Here is a 16,934-nt window from a genome sequence, read left to right as displayed (position 1 = left end):
TGTGGTATTGTTTTATCCTAGGTCGGTGTTCAGTTTTAGGTCTTATTATAACGGGTGCTGCCCCTTTAACTAATCCAACATCACAGGGTCCCTTAGATCAGAGTTCGGTGGGGACTGGTTTTAGCAAATCTTCCTCCTCCTCTATGAGAAAGATGTTTCATCCTTCTTTCTCTAACATGTGTATTCCTGATTGCATAGTCACTGTCCAAAACAGGGCTTTTTTGGTCAATTTTGTGGAGGAGCTATACCATGTGTTTAACCCAGTCGCCACCCAATCTCTGGCCTCTTCCCCTCTATCCACCAATTTTCCCGCTTCATTCCAGTCCAGATTTTTTTTTTCTTTGCATAATGGGATATGCGGTGTATCGTACAATTTGTACAACCCTTTCACAGAGTCTGGCAGTATCACTGCCGCTGCTGAGGTAGTGTGGACATCTGAATACACATAAGACACTGTTATCTTTGCTGGGGTGACCTTGTCAAGCGCCTCTGTGTATTCAGAGTCTAGTTTTTGCGTATGCCACAGTGTAACGTTCAAATCATCTGGGGATTTATGATCTTGCACGTGTTTCACAGCCCCTTTTCCTTTAACTACATGATGATCTTATAAATTACATTGTGCTCCAGACATTAAAATAAAGTTCCAGATCATAATTGCATTGTAAAGGACTTGTTGAGTACTACCACCCAACTCAAAATACATAATAAGGCAAGAAATCCGATGAAATAAAACAAAGAAACAAGTCACAGTTAAAAGTCAATCAAAACAAAATGATAACCTAAATTGCTAGCAATATTTAGCGCATGTGATCTAACTCTCAGACCAGGTCCAAATTAGGTTTACTCACAGCACCTTTGGGCCATCAAATAACGCCTGCGTTATTTCAAGATCTCATAAGAACAAGGAGATAAGAACAAGGAGAAAGCTTCATCTATTCTTTAGAAGGAACAAAGACATTTCGGTACAGTAAATCATGAAAGCAAAACTCTTTTGAAAAGTTAACATGTTCAGGATAATCCATTTAAAACAATATCATTAATGCACAAACAACGAGTATCACAAATACAAACAAATAGCCTTCAAAGTCTCTTCAGTCCAACCTGCTTCAGCTTTCTTTACGTTCAGTTTTACTTTTCCATTGTTTATATACAGACGGGGAAAATCTGGCGAACCCAGATTCCACAATTAAATTACAGCTCTTTACACCGTTCAACCTCAACCAATACCCTACTTACACAAACCATCAAAAAGAGACCATCGTAACGTTACGCTTTTCTTACACATAAAGGGCCAGGTAGAAAGAGCACGGTGGCCTTCACCACGGTTGGTGATTTCTCACTTAAGACAATGCATTAAACATTAACAATCAATTGAAAACAGTAAAGAAACAAACATAACTTCACAACCCCATTTTCTCCTACCAAAAATAAATGGGTAAGAATGTGTGGAAAAACAAAATCATGACAAAATTCTAGACCTCAAAGTTGAATTGTAGAATAAAATAAAAGGCTTCTTCTTTTTTTTAAAAACTTTGTTTCAACATGTGCACTCACAAGCTTCGGCTAAATCTGAACACAATAGAGTACCTCCACTAAACACCCAAAGAATGTCTTCCACTCTCAGACATATTTAGGCACTCACTCCACAGATACACACGTACACTCCACAGACACATATACAACCTCTCTCACACACACAGTGGGGTGTCCCACTAGGACAATTCATACAACAAATAGGGCCCACACAGACAGACAAACAGAGATCACAGTTGTTAGTAAACATATCATATTACTATATGGTATCTGAGACATTAACTGCTCAGTGAGTAATACAAATGGCTGTCATTTGCTTTTTCACACTAGTTTTGCTATAATTTCCGAGTTTTCAGATCTACATTTTTTTTTTTTTGTTGTGGGCAATGCCTTGCCCGGTGACCCTTTTCTCCACATACAAAGCATTTATCAAGTCTTTTTCTATTCGTACCGCTTTATCCAATAACACAAAGGTGCTATTGCCGTAGAGTCTTCTTTTTGTACTACTTTCCAGTCTTTACACGATAGTTCTTCCAAGAACTTCTCTCTGTCTTTGCTTTGCCCCATTCCCATTTTGAACTAAAATTTGGCCCAGTGGTTCTTTAATACCTGCAGTATTCTAACACTGGGTTTTTACAACAAGGTAGTGATCAACGACCGTTGTGGTAAGATTCTCTTCGACCTTTTCAGGTGGAATCTTCTTGCATACGAGCATCCACAAGGGCTCACTACTTTACTCTTGTTGAATTGGAATGAAACACAATCACCTAATGGTAAATGTATTTCCTTTCACACACACTTTCACACTTTTCTCAACGCGGAGAACACAGAATTTAATTAGTTTTTTCTAAACTAGGGGAGTCTGTCCTCCCTTTCACTTTTACCTGATAGTGTCTAGAATTGTCAGGGTTTTACTCTCTATTTACCGTCTTTCACATTCAATCCTTTTGAATAAAAGACCTACTCACAATTCTCTGTTCTCTTGGGGTATTCCGTCAACCCTCAGATCCCAGCCTGCGAGGGAGGGACCAGTCCCGGAAAGGGTCTTAGTGCTGCGGCCACAGTCTTTCCTGGATCTCACTCGCACGCTGGAATCGTCAGGTATTTTGGAATCCGGTTCGAAGGACCAATTAAATGTTAGGTTTAAGCTACCAACATTTATCTCTAACAACCTGTACAGAAGAGACACAGAGAACTTGAGTTAAATTTAAAACTTGCAAGGAGGGTGGCCAGGAGACTGCAATCAGTTACAATGTTCTAGCTCACTCTGAAAACAGTCTCCTTCTCCTTGCTTTTTATTGAAGGATATCCCTGGTTACAATTGTGGTTTCAACTGGTCTAAGGGGAGGGGGTAATTAGCTAAGCCAGTTGAAACCAGCTTACACAGTAGCATATTTCTTAGCAGAATATCTTGTTATTGAGTTGAAACAGACTGAATGTGACCTTGTCTTTCTCTCCTCCCTAATCGGAGAGCGTTTGCTACAGTTAAAGAACATCCTGCTCTCTCTCTCTCTCTCTCTCTGGCCTGCTGGCACAGAGGAAAAACAATGACACATTCATAATATACGTACACATACAGTATATGCCCTGACTTAAAGCCTGGGCCAAGAGTTAGTCAAAGTGGATAACTTATGTACATTACTCCAACACAAACACCATTCTATTCTATTCTATTCTATTCTATTCTATTCTGTTATATTCTATTCTATTCTATTCTATTCTATTCTGTTATATTTTATTCCATTCTATAACAGTAATTTCCATTGTAAAGTTGTATAAACAAAATATTTAGGCAGACTCGTGTGTGCACTTACTTTCATGGGTGAAAAGGTGGGAGCATTGTGAGGTGGTTTGATATGGAAACATTTAATCATGGTATAAAGCATTAATTATCAAATTGAAATCTGCCTGAGTGTATATTAAAGCACCTGTATGTACGTATGTGTACGTTGGTGTTCCAATAAGAATGTCTTCTCTGCCACACTTGTGTGTGTATGTACTCTCTCAATGTGTGGTCCACATTGCCATGTTATGCTTGATTGTTATTTACGTTAAGGGTGGCGATGTTGGGGTGGCGATGAGGGAGTGAATGTAGTGTATGTGGGTAAGTGTTGTCTTTTCAGTGACAGTGTTCGTATTGTAATGTATTCCGGGGGCCTATTCGAAAACAATGTTATCTTAAGTGGCTAACCTCATGAGACCAATACATTTAATTAATACCGAATTAAATTGAAATAGGGGAAATATTTCAATATAAATGATCAATTTATTGAAAATTAACGGTTGTAATGTCTTTTCATCCTAATCTTAAATCCGAGCACAGCAATGAATTCCCCATCTATGAAAGCCTACAGCTAGCATAATGTATTTAAGAGTTGACCTTGTTTAATCAAAGAGATAGCCTATATCTCTGGTGACGGCGGCCATATTGAATTCCTTCATTTTGAGGCACTATGATATTTTTTTGAGGCTCGTATACAGCAGATTTGGGTTAAGCATCTTTCAAAACCCATGGAAATGCTGCATACCAAACATGACCACCAGAAAAGACACTTTATCCAGGAAGCAAAAATATGGACACAGAGAAGTGTAGTATTTTTGGGTCAAAACCAGTGCTTTTTCGTGGCGTCATTCCATGTTCTAAACTAAAGAATGGAAATAGGTAGACACAAAACTCTTTTTTTCAGGTGAAAGTAGACACTTTAGTGCAGATTTTGGTATTATTGGTGTTCACAGACATCAGACATTATTTTCTGTGGATCTTGAAAGTTTGATCAAAATGCTAAAAATCGTTGACAATATGAGGCTCTCTGCTTTTAAAAAAGCTGCCAGCCAATGATATAAGCATTTTCTTCAAATCTGACCTTAAATCTGATGACAGAATATATGAACACATAAAAACAAGTGTTACTTTCATATTCATACCTTGTTTATGTGACACAGGTCATCTTGCACCTGTTCACCCCCCTCTGGGATCGAACGTGCGATCTCGTCAACTACAATGGTCCGGCAATGGGAGACACAGTACGATACCGCTGGGCCAAGAGACTAGTCTCTCGGCCCAACGGCACGAGACTGTATGAAGCTATCGGAGGGAGGTTTACCAACGTTCCACGCCAACTCTGTGCTAGTTAGCCTCCGTTACACTCTCCCCCTTAAACCTCACTCCCATCCGGGTCACGGCACCACTGTGACGGAGGTCATCTTGCACCTGTTCACCCCCCTCGGGGATCGAACGTGCGATCTCGTCAACTACAACAGTCCGGCAATGGGAGACACAGTACGATACCGCTGGGCCAAGAGACTAGTCTCTCGGCCCAACGGCACGAGACTGTATGAAGCTATCGGAGGGAGGTTTACCAACGTTCCACGCCAACTCTGTGCTAGTTAGCCTCCGTTACACTTGGTCAAAAAGAAAAGGGATTGTGAGATTTTAACCGGGTTTCGGCAGATATATCGGATTTTGTCTGTTTGAGGCATTTCTGTACATTTTTAAGTGCTTAACAAATAGGAAAAAAGAACATGATTGTTAGAGGTGGATTTAAGAGGAGAGGAAGAGAGGAGAGGCAGAGATAGCAGGAAGGCAGAGGAAGAAGAGATAGAAAGAGATCGTAGAGTCAAAGGGTCAACGTAGGTTGCACCACAAATCCCTTTATGGCATGGCCAGTCCAAGCCATAGAGGTAAAACATAAGACTAGAGGTGACCCCGCCCCCCTTTTTAAGACAATCTGTAGCGGCCACTAGGCTCGTTCGTGACGAAGCAGTAAGATTTTTGCTAGGCAGTGGGCATGCGCACTTTGCCAGTTTGATGCATTAAAATGCATCAAACTGGCAAAGTGCGCATGCCCACTGCCTAGCAAAAATCTTACTGCGTCGTCACGAACGAGCCTATTATCTGTAGGTAGACAAGAGAAATGGAAATGAATGGAGAAGGAGGCTCACCTCTGTCAAAAAATGACTTAATAATGTGAAAATGTCCATCAACACAAGACAAGTGTGTTGCTAAATATGTTCATAAAATATATAATTTGATTTTTAAAGGTATTTTATCGACTATGATTTAACCCTTGTGTTGGGTTCATAAGCTGCATACACCTGTGGTGTTCGGGTCATTTTTGACCCGTGATAACAAAACTCAGCCATAAAATACCTAAAAACACTAGTTCTCGTCAAATATTGTTTTTCATCTCATGGCTAACTTGGTATGTATTCATATCCATGGAAATATTGCTTTATGTATTCATCTTTTTGACTTTACAGGTCTTTTATCTTACATCATGCAAATCGTTTTTGATGACCAAAACTATCAAAATCTGCATAAATTCATTATTAATACCTCCTAAAGTGATACAATTAGTGATCATGTTGTCCATGTATTACAGCTGATATGAGAGTACAATAAACCCCCAAATTTAATTTATTAGTTTTTCTCTAATATTAGAAAATATCATCAATAGTGGCATTTGTGGTGTTCGGGTCCAAACCAACCCAAAGAGATTTATAGCAGGATAAAGACCAAATGTCAACTAAATTAGTTTTTCAGTGCATAAAATCAATGTTTAAATATGTTGACTTGGTGTTTTTCAATATTTATATGATTTTAGTGTGGTAAATATACAAAATAACAATTCTGTCAGAGTCACAGCTATTCCGCCAATCTAATGCAAAGATATTGGAAATGAACACCTCAATGAACATGAAAAAAGTCACACTATTCATCTGAATCCCCTATGCCATGAACATGGACCATTACAGTATGTCATTGCCACATCAACTTTAAGTATAAGACCAGTTCTACATGTTTGGGTGCCATTATGAATTTTTGATATGTTTTTTGGAAAAAATAATGTGCAAAAATGTATTTTGCAAACAAATGTGCAAAAAATCTCATTATATAATGCAGAAATTGATTCCCTGACCAAAACATATGAGTAGACACCAGAAATACATCTGTACTCCTTTCACAACAGAGGATATGACGTATTGTAGTGTATGGGACTGTCCGACGGCCATATTGGATTTGTAATATGAAAAAGCTGGCAACATTTTTTTCAGGCAAGAAATATATTTTCCTCACCATAAATCACCAAACTGAAGACAAAGGGCAACCAACAGCTTTTCAGAAATGCATACAACAATCAAAAATCTATGACAGATGTAACTTTTTCTTTTTTGGACCTTTAAAATTTACTAAAATGATAAAACACATTTTTTTGTGTTTAAATGATTGTGACAGAGGATTAGATGAAGCCTTATTCCAAGAAAATAAAGGAAAGTGTGTTTTTTTCACACTAAAACTTGAAAACGGGTCAAAAATGACCCGAACACAACATAAGGGTTAAGTAGATATTTAGCCTGACATTTCAAATCTGGTCTTTGATTAGGCCTAATGTGTTACTTCATATTCACACAGTTTCAGTCCATTTTTTGACAGGGGTGGGCGTGTTCTCCATTGACTTGCATTAGGCACGGTCGCAACCACGCAGGAAAAAGTTTGATCAAAATGTGATTTGCTTGGTCTTAAAAAGGCGGGGATAACTGCGTCGCAGCCAAGCTGGACACATCAGGACGACGAGATTTCAACAGCGGCAAAGAAGGTGGATCTATAGGTCTGTGGGTGGTTCTACCTTTTTTGACAGCGGGTGTACCAGGTCGCCCTCTCGTGGAATGAAATCATCCGGCACAAATTCCATGACGGGCTTACCGACGTTGGCACATGCTTGTAAAATCTGAGACTCTCTCTGCCACTCAAAGAGAAAGCAGATGGTCTTGAGGTAGAGATACAGGTTAACACCTGGTAAATCATGGTTTGACTCTTCGTCAAATTTGTGATGTTTTGGCTTCAGTTCCATGTAATAATTCAGTTAATTAGTACTCACTTTGGGGTTTTCATTTTGTGTTTTGGGACCCAAATCGTCATTCAGATAGGACAGTTTTAAAATGACATAAGACCGCCAAGCGCCAACCCATCTCGCGGGGATTGAACCCAGGTGTTCAATATGTAGCTTTACTATGGCGCGCCTACCACAAAGGCCACTCTGTTTCGTGCACTTTCATACATAAAAGACAACATAAGTCACTCGCAACGGTGTGTTTCCACATTCACCATCAGCAACTAAAGACTTCCTGTGTTCCGATGCAGTTTCGAACCAGGGACATCACGAATGGAAGTCAGGCGCGCAACCATTACTCTAACCGTCGAGCCGGAGGCCTACGGAATAGTACAGGTTTTGTAACCAATAGCATACATTCCTAACATGGCGAAGCTGGAACATCTGACGACAGAGTTGTTTGTTTCCCTTTTTTACTGTTGCAAGTGGGCTGTGCGACCATTCATATGGATGATACCACTCTGAGTATGCTGCATTTGAGCATGAAATGCATTTCAGCATGTAGAAAATGAAGCAAGTTCAACTACACATACATGAATCACATGAGCTATGAACACCAATCACGGCAGATTCCTCACATCATGGAGGAGGTCCCATGCCAACGCAGTTGCTCTTGTGGTACTGCGTGGCTGCTTGACAAAACTTTTGTTCCCGCGATGGTTCAACGCCATGTGACACGACTGCCGCGCAGAGGTCACTCCCTTCAACTGCGTCGTGAACGGAAATTCTAACCAGGATGCTTCACGCGGACACAGTGAGCATGCTCGCTGCCTAGCAAATTTGCTGCCTGGTTGAAAAAACGCCATCATGAACGCCCTTATTGACTGAAAGTGCCTACACTACCTTCGGAAGTTGGGAGGCACCATGTGCCATTTTCTAGCGCTGTCACGAATTGCCGTGTCACCTCTAGTCTTATGTTCTACCTCTATGGTCCTAGCACTGTTATCACCACTGTACCAGGTAGTGAGTTCTTCAATCTGATTACGTTAGCCGGAGGCTGAGTCGCAAATCCAACCTGAAAGACATCAGAAAGATAATAATCCCCAGGTTATTGTAAATTTGAAATAACTCCACATCAGTTTATCAGAATCCATAGTAATGTTTTCAGGTTTCAGCAGATAGCGAGCACAATTGTGAGTTATTAGCGGGAGCCTTATGGGCTGCGTTCGCTTGACAGTGACCCTAGGTGAACTGCAGGCATGGGTCAAACAGCGTGTTTGGAGGCTGTATGTAAACCGGCCATGGTAATAACTAGTAAAGGAGGAGCCACAAGCTGCCAATAGAGGGGTTCACATACTTTTGCACACATTACATTTTCAGTTTTTGTTAAATAAAGTATATTTGTTGAATTATAATGACACAAATATATCTCTTTTTATGTGTGTGCAGTATTTGGAGAGGGTGTTTTACAAATGAAGGTTTGGATGTCTGTTAAATAAAGTTCATCTTTGTTTACATTGGCAGTCTGGAGAGTTCACATACTTTCACCAGCATTGTAGGCTACACCATAACAAAATTGATATAACATTATTGAGAGTCTTAATTAAGAGATTAAGGCTTGGATCATTGCCGTTTTAGTAATACAGTTATGACAGAGACCCTGCACAAAGGGGTTGATGGTGCCCGTTTTAGGTAAATGGATGAATTACTGCACTTTCTGTGTTCGACTCTCGCTTCCAGGAACTATTTTGGAACTATTTCAATGGCGATCTGTGTGTACACAGCTCCATGACCCGCCATTGTACTCTTACTTCCATGGCGCTACGTAAATGGAAGACATGGGCAATGGCTCCCTCCACTGGCAAGAGAACGTAACAGGGACAAACAGCAGTGGCTCAGCTTATTTTTTTATTTTAAGGTATGGTTTTGCCTTTTATGCTGGTGGGAACATCATTATTTGGGGCTACCTTGGTGCTTCAGGCCCGTGTCTGTTTGCTATTATCAATGGAACAATAAACTCACTTGTTTATTGAGACATTTTACAGAAAGAAATGAGGTAGTCTGTCACACAGTTGAAGTGCACAAAAGGATGATGGCTGAAGCAGGACAACAACCCATATTTTAAACCCAATTGAGATTATTTGGCATGAAGTCAAGAAATCTATTCACTGGAGACACCAGAAACCTTGCTGAAGTGGGGCAGTTTTGTAAAGAAGAGGAAGACAAGATTATTCCTGATGATTTTGGATTTTACCCATCTGATCTACTGCAACTATAAGAAATGTCTGGTTAAGGTTATTACAGCTAAAGAGGGTCAACACCTATTTAATGGAAGGGTGTACTTGCTTGTTATTTGCTGTCCTGTGAATGTTTACATCTTATGGCCAATAATAATATGATAACATGCAATTGTTTAGGTGGTATTAGACAAAACATTTTTGAAAGACTGACACGTGACACGTGACACCTTTACAAGTCTTTCAAAAATTGCATTACCAGCAAAATCATGAAGTTTCAAAACAAGTGATCCACCTACGTGTTATGAGTGGTAGCGTACCGTAATTAATAAATATTTGAAACAAAATCGCCATTGCTGCAGTACAACGTGAGCTGTTATTCACCATCTAATGGCTTGGGGGCCCCAAATGGCTGCCTGCCTATAGCCTGGCGGGAAGATGCGCCTCTGAGTACTCTGATAATAATAAAGGCTCAACAATCCCATAAAATAAATATGTTAAAAAATATATTTCTCTCTGTCAGTATAAATGGCTTCATGTGCCCCAATAGTTTTACAAACCCTGGCAACAGCCCTGAGTATACACTATAGCTCTGACACGACAAAATAAATATACAACTGAGATCAGTCCTGACCTTTATTGCGCTTTGTTAGAAAAACACATTTATGTATAACAAAAAGGATGCAAGCACGCAATGCATATTAAATGATATTTGATTATCCTACAAATATTCACTTTATCTATAATGTCATTGATGGACTAACCAAAAGCATACCTTTTTGTACTAACAAAAAATCAACCCCGGTTTTCCCAACTACATGAGGTTATTTCCAAATAAAGCTTCACATGAAGCTTTTATTTGTTTTCTTGATTTCATTATTTGGCTCGTTTTCCTGTGGATTTACATGTAACTGCACAATCTTGTTGGTTCTCAAAAAACATTATTATGTTATTTTGGTCAGTAAGGTACCATGTTACCACGGTTGACAATAAATATAAATATTAAGCTAAAACATTCAGTTTAACAGGATTTGCAGTAACATAGGCCTAGGTAGGACAAGAGCACATGAACATGTTGCAGTTGGTGTGTTTTCAAGGGGAACAGCCATTAGATTGTAGGCTATTGTCTTTGTCACCAGGAACATTGTTTTAATAGGGCGTAACTGTCATCTGTAGGACTTATCGTCTTTGCAGGTTGCATTTTTTTGTTAACACTTTGTTTTACGGCACAGTAATTACATTCTGGGAAACAACAGGGTAACAGAGAGAAGTTACATGGTATCTAAGGGGTTAAAAAGGGGGGTAATTTCAAAGTAAATACTATGCAATAATACACGTCTCAAGAATAACTATGTAACTGCTGTGTACACAGGGTAACCGAGAGAAGTTATCTGTTAGGTACCATGTAATTGCTCTTTCTTACCCTGTTGTTACCCAGAAAACACAGTAATTACGTCTGGTAACTGTACCGTAAAAGAAAGTGTTACCCATTTTTTGTAATGTGTAGAAGGGTGCACCGTACGGTGTATTCGCACAGGGTGGGACAACAACACTTGTGTCCACCATGTGATTGGTACATACTTCTGTGTATCTAAAAATAACTAAGTAGACAGACAAAATGGTTTAACAGAGATGCTAGAAGTTTAAAGTGCCCTTGTCAATCAGTTATTCTGCACATTCATTATTACAAGATTTGTTACAGCTGTAATTAAAGTGAATACAAAAGAGGAACTCATACAATGTACAAGGACATATTAAACAGTACAAAAACATCAAAATGCACTTGACTGGTTTTGAATCTTTATAAATATACTGAAGTTAAAGTCACTATTGTAAATTACAACAGTGACTTTAACTTCAGTATATTTACTGGTGTGCACCTGCATTACAATCAACATATGCTGCAGTGCAATTCAATAGATGTTTAAAAGTTTTCTTTTCTTTTACTAAAGCAGCATACAACACACTTTATTACATGGAAACCTGTAAATGTGCAGATTATTTCATATAGCATATTATATGACATATTACATATCATTTACCTTTGAATATAAATGTGTACCTGAAGGCAGTTAAATCCTGTAATACATACTGTATCATAGCAACACTAGCCTAATATTCTGACCAGTGAAGATATGTCTGGATCCATTCAACAATTGAGGAAGAAGATGTCTTGGTGTCCAAGTCACATTCCAAATAATATATAATATACATTTTTTTAAATCTGTAAAACCTCTTCATTCACAACAGGTCATGCACATAATGCACGCACATTTGGCATTGGGTGATGTTTACGCAGATGCAGATACAAGTACTTGCCCCTATCTTTCAAAATATAGGAATTAAATGTGGTGACGAAGGCAAGCTATGTAATTTTTTTAAAAGAGTGAAAAAACCCAACTCAAACATATCAGAACATAAATATGCTAATATCACGGTAAAGTTCGTTCCAAAATGATTTCAAGGATGCAGACAAGGGAAAGTCTTGTGGCACTTTAGCTCTTCCCAATTCAGTAAGGATAGTGCATGTATGGAGGCTGACTAATTACAGTATCACAATGACCGTCAGTGCAGCGTTGTTGGACAACCTGACCACATTATGAACCTTGGAGCCTTTGAGTGCATTTGACTGAATCAATTAACGTTGTCAGACCCAAATCATTTCTTGACTCGAAAATGCAACATCTCAAAAGCTGTTCCGTTTTATCCAGTTGCCACACTTGCTCATTTAGAACAGATCCTTTAAGTTATTTTATATCTTACATCACATTTAGACAATCATTGGTTGATACAGTTACCATAATATGGGGCATTGACATGGAATGTTGTGTAACCTTTATGCTAGAATTTTTAAACTACTTTCAATGGTTGCATGTTTCAATGGTATTGATGCATATCCTGCGAGCCAATCAGGAAGCAGCACTCTGTTTGGGCCGGTGTGACAGACTACCTTGTGTCCCCCTAACAAGTGGTTACTCCAAATGTGAAAAAGACAGCGATCGGTCATTCTATTAATCTGAATTAAGAGTGACATTTACTTACAAACATTCAGTAAGGGAAAATCCAAAAAGCTTTTGGGAGATATTTTAGAAAGGAATAGGTCCGGTTTTAGCAACTGATTTGTTATGTAACTTTTTGGCTACAATATACATCTTTTTACAAAAGCCTTGTGCACGCCTCCTTTTTCATTACCTCACGAACAATCACCATTGCTTCCAACATCTGGGTCACCAGTTGTTACGGATCGAGATAGCATGTCATATCGGCAATAAAAGGTGAATGGATAAAAAGGAAGCAGTATCATGGAAATGGAAGAGTTCAAATTGGACAACGGCTGCTGAGAAACAACAGTACGCCTAAAGCCTGTTCACACCGAAAGCTATAAGTGCAACAATAATACCAAGAAATCAATCGCTTATTAACTAAAATGACAAATGGAAAAGTGCCTTTCCAAAGTATTGATGGCATCAGTTTTTAGGGGTCATCATTTTCCACAAGGAAGAGCGCGACACTGCATCTTCACGGTTCATCACTTTTTATTATTCTTGGTGCTGACGTTTCTGCACTTAGGCAGTGCCGAAATGTCAGCACCATTTAAAATAAAAAGTGGTGAACCATGAAGAAGCAGTCTTGTGCTCTTCCTTGTGAAAACTGATGACTGAAGTACCCTGAAAAGCTGCACCTGCTGAAAAAGAAGCCTTCGAGGTGTGCAGGCTCTCACAAAACTTTGTCAAAATCAGTTTTTAGAGGGACATGACAGTTGACAGTTCTGTGTGTACATGGTTAGAGTTGTCGCGTTAACAGTTCTTGGTTTGAACAGCCCTTTTTTGCACAGTAATGCAGCCATTGTGCCAAAGAAGTGTTTAAGTTACTCTTCACTTTGATTTGATTTCAGTGTAGTCACTGTTGTCATCCTCCTTTCCCGTCCTCCCCTCCCTGGGCCGCCCTCTGATGAAGTCCAGCGCAGCGTAGTTCAGCTCTGGTCTCTGGAAGCCGGCCAAAGAGCCCACAGATTGATAATCCCCCTCTTCTCCCTGTACCAATGAAACCATCATTTTAGTACTAGTAAAATCACAAAATCAATATATACATAGAATATTACAAAAGTGAAGTGAAGTTAAAGTGATACTGTCCCATTTTTGGAAATAAGCTTATTTTACACCTCCCCTTGAGTTAAATAATAGGGCTTTACCGTTCTCCTGTATTTTCAACCGGTCTCTGGGTATGGCAGTGCCAATTTTACCTCCAAGCTAGCAGTTAACATTGAGTCCTATGAGACCAGTTAGCCGCCAGCTGGTCACATAGGTCTCAATGTTAACTGCTAGCTTGGAGGTCAAATCTGCACTGCTATACCCAGAGAACGGTCGAAAATACAGGAGAATGGTAAAACCCTATTATTTAACTGAAGGGGAGGTGTAAAATAAGCTTATTTCTGCACTGCTATACCCAGAGAACGGTCGAAAGTACATTGGTAAGACACTATTATTTAACTGAAGGGGAGATGTAAAATAAGCTTATTTCTAAAAATGGGACAGTATCACTTTACCCTTCTCATCATAACACATTATCCTCTATTTTCCCAGGCCTATTTTGTATCAGTTCTAACAACATGTAGCCTATGAACTGTCTATAATTGCAGACTGAAAAGAGAGCTTTTCCAAAACATTAAAGACGGTTTCATGGAATATCAACCACCAAAACAAAGAAAAATGTTGTATCTCATGTTGCACAAATGCACGAATTATTAAAAAAAAATATTTATACCTTTCCAAAAATCCAAATCCAATCCCAATTTGGCAGTGAGGACGCCAAACAGGAAGTTAGCTCATATTCTGGCAACGCCTACTTGTATCACACCCTTTTGATGATCTCCACTATCCCCAAAGGACACAGACCAAAGTTGGAGCAAATCTGCCAGTAGTGGGCACTACAATTAGCAAGAATGTGTTTTGGTCCATATTGAAGATGCCAAACTAGAAGTTAGTTCATATCTTGACAGACCTTCGATGTATCTCAGCCAATTTTGGTACAGTTGGCCTTCCCCATCCCCAAAGGAGACACACCAAATTGTTGTGTAATTGTCCAACATGCCATATAGGTGGTGCTACAATAACAAAATGTGTTTTTGGACTTTCTCTGAAGGTGTTTTTCGATGCGTCCTAGCATCTCTATAAGAGGGTATGTCCGTCCGTCGGTCTATCTGTCTGTGGGTCCGTCTGTAACGCATTCCTTAAATTGTAATTCCCTCCTTTGTCCACAAGGCGGCAGAGTGCATAGACGGACACATCTTTGTCTGCCTGTCGGACTTGTTTGGTTAGACAATATGTGACAGTGTGTGTGTCTGTGTGTATGTGTCGCACATGCATGAAGGACAACACATGCTTGAAGGGCAAGCATACTCCAGCATTTTCTGTGAGATAATGCAATGTTGTTATTTTTTCTTTCCGTTTCTTTTGCATGCTTGCTTATGTTTGCATTTTTTTGTTTTCCTTTGCTGTATTTATTTTGTGTGCCATTTTCGCTTTCTTGCAAGTTCCCTTCCGTGTGCCGTGTCCCTTTGTGTGTGTGTGTGTGTGTCTGTGTGTCTCTGTGTGTGTGTGTGTATTAATTTGTATTACTTGCTATTTTGCACAGGATTTTACATTTATGTCTGTAAGCGCTGGTGTTGCATTAATAAAAGCAATTGTATCTTGGGGATCCTCGTCTGTGGTTTTTGCCTAATGAACGAACCTGTGTTTAGCCTTGGTTACTTAAAGGGGTATGCCACTATTTTGGGGCTGAATACAGTTCAAATCATTGGTTGGGGTTTATAAAGGTGGTAAAGTGTCTTATTTTTCATGTTAAGCATTGTCTTGCTTTAAGACAAGTTAAAAGAGGGAATATGTCGCTAAGCTAGTGAAAGTCAATGGATCCGTGTAGCATTGTGCTAGACAACAGCTTACATGAAAAATAAGACACTTTACCACCTTTATAAACCCCAGCCAATGATTTGAACTGTATTCAGCCCCAAAATAGTGGCATACCCCTTTAAGATCACTCCCGACAGATTATTCCCTCTACCCCCAGGTGGGGTAGTCGCAGCAGGTAGCCTACTGCACTCTCATATTGCTTCAGCGCTGCCAGACACAAACTTTGCTACAAAAACTCAATGAGGTGATATGCATACAGCTATGGAACGTCTTTGTAATCACACTGACAGCCCAACGAGCAACAGTGCAAAAATGTGCTATTCCTGTAGTCTCCCTACCTCAGCTGCACCAAATTCTCATTGTCAACTTAGGTACAAGTGTTCATCTTTGCCTCGCTTAGAATATTCGTCTGGAATATACAACGGTTATCAGCCAATCACAATCAAGAAGCAGATCGCAGAGTGTTAGGTACTTTGGTGTATGAACCCTAACTCCATTGAAGTTGGGATGCTAGGCAAATTGTGAATAACAACAATACACCAATCTAATAGCAAAGGGACATTGAATCGACGGCATTTGATTTGATGTGATGATAATTGGCGCCAATTCAATGTCCCTTTGTATCAGGGTATCATTTTCATAACGTCTGATTCTTATATTACAATTGTATAAGGAAAATAGCCTAAATCAGCTGTCAAAACTGAGCAAAATTACTGTTTTGGGGGATATTCATGAAAATGAAAAATTAACATGTCAAAAAATGTGGGACTAGTTTGTTGAAGATGATATTTTATTATGTGGCTTCCACTCAAAATAATGCCTGAGTAGCTTATATTGTTGTTCACTACAGTTGCTTAATATCATTCCATCACTGGAAAGCAGATAATATTGGGATTATTTCAGAGTGGATTTTTTTCAGAGTGGATTTGAATGTGGTATTGATTTATAGAAACAAATTCTTAAGCCCCTCTGCATTTTCCAAATAACTTTTGACAAATTATTCTAAAACTAAAAAAAGCACATTGGAATGGATGACTAATACATCCTAGCCTAGCAGTAATGGCACCCTTGAAGTTTAAGCACATAGGAAATATCTCCAGACAACAAATAATAAGGTCATAGTTGAAATTAACTGAGATTTGATTCTGATGTTCATGAGTGTTCATCTTACATGCACATGCAAGGGAGTATGTGGAGGAACACATCAGCTAACTGCAAGAGTTTTCGTATGGCCACATTTTAAATTCATATCTTATAATGGCCATGGCAAAAACAACCGGGTCTTTAAAAATTGCACCCTTATTAGCGGAAAAACAAACTTTTATGGCTGTAATTAAAGGAAGCACTTCACATTTGAGCCTTACCGTGGCACTTTCTTCTAGGATGGAGTTAAACTTTGAGCCCAGCAGCTCAGTCTTAAGCTG

General features: G+C 39.3%; 1 protein-coding gene across 3 annotated transcripts in view; it reads right to left on the bottom strand.

Moving 5' to 3' along the window:
- Positions 1-10,226: 10,226 nt before the first annotated feature.
- Positions 10,227-16,934, bottom strand: part of mag (myelin associated glycoprotein) — a 36,137-nt gene continuing 29,429 nt past the window's right edge. Inside the window, exons 10-11 of one of the 3 annotated variants that reach the window (XM_063199743.1) lie at positions 16,875-16,931; positions 10,227-13,635 (exon numbers count right to left, since the gene is read on the bottom strand). In XM_063199743.1, coding sequence (XP_063055813.1) covers positions 13,477-13,635; positions 16,875-16,931 — 216 coding nt within the window. In that variant the 3' untranslated portion in view covers positions 10,227-13,476. The remainder of the gene's footprint in view (positions 13,636-16,874; positions 16,932-16,934) is intronic. The other 2 variants (XM_063199744.1, XM_063199745.1) reach the window with 2 other exon arrangements.

This window comes from Engraulis encrasicolus, chromosome 5 (genome assembly GCF_034702125.1).
Source record: "Engraulis encrasicolus isolate BLACKSEA-1 chromosome 5, IST_EnEncr_1.0, whole genome shotgun sequence".
Taxonomy (NCBI): domain Eukaryota; kingdom Metazoa; phylum Chordata; class Actinopteri; order Clupeiformes; family Engraulidae; genus Engraulis; species Engraulis encrasicolus.
Note: the sequence above shows the minus strand (reverse complement) of the source record. Positions and strands in the feature narration are given on the sequence as shown.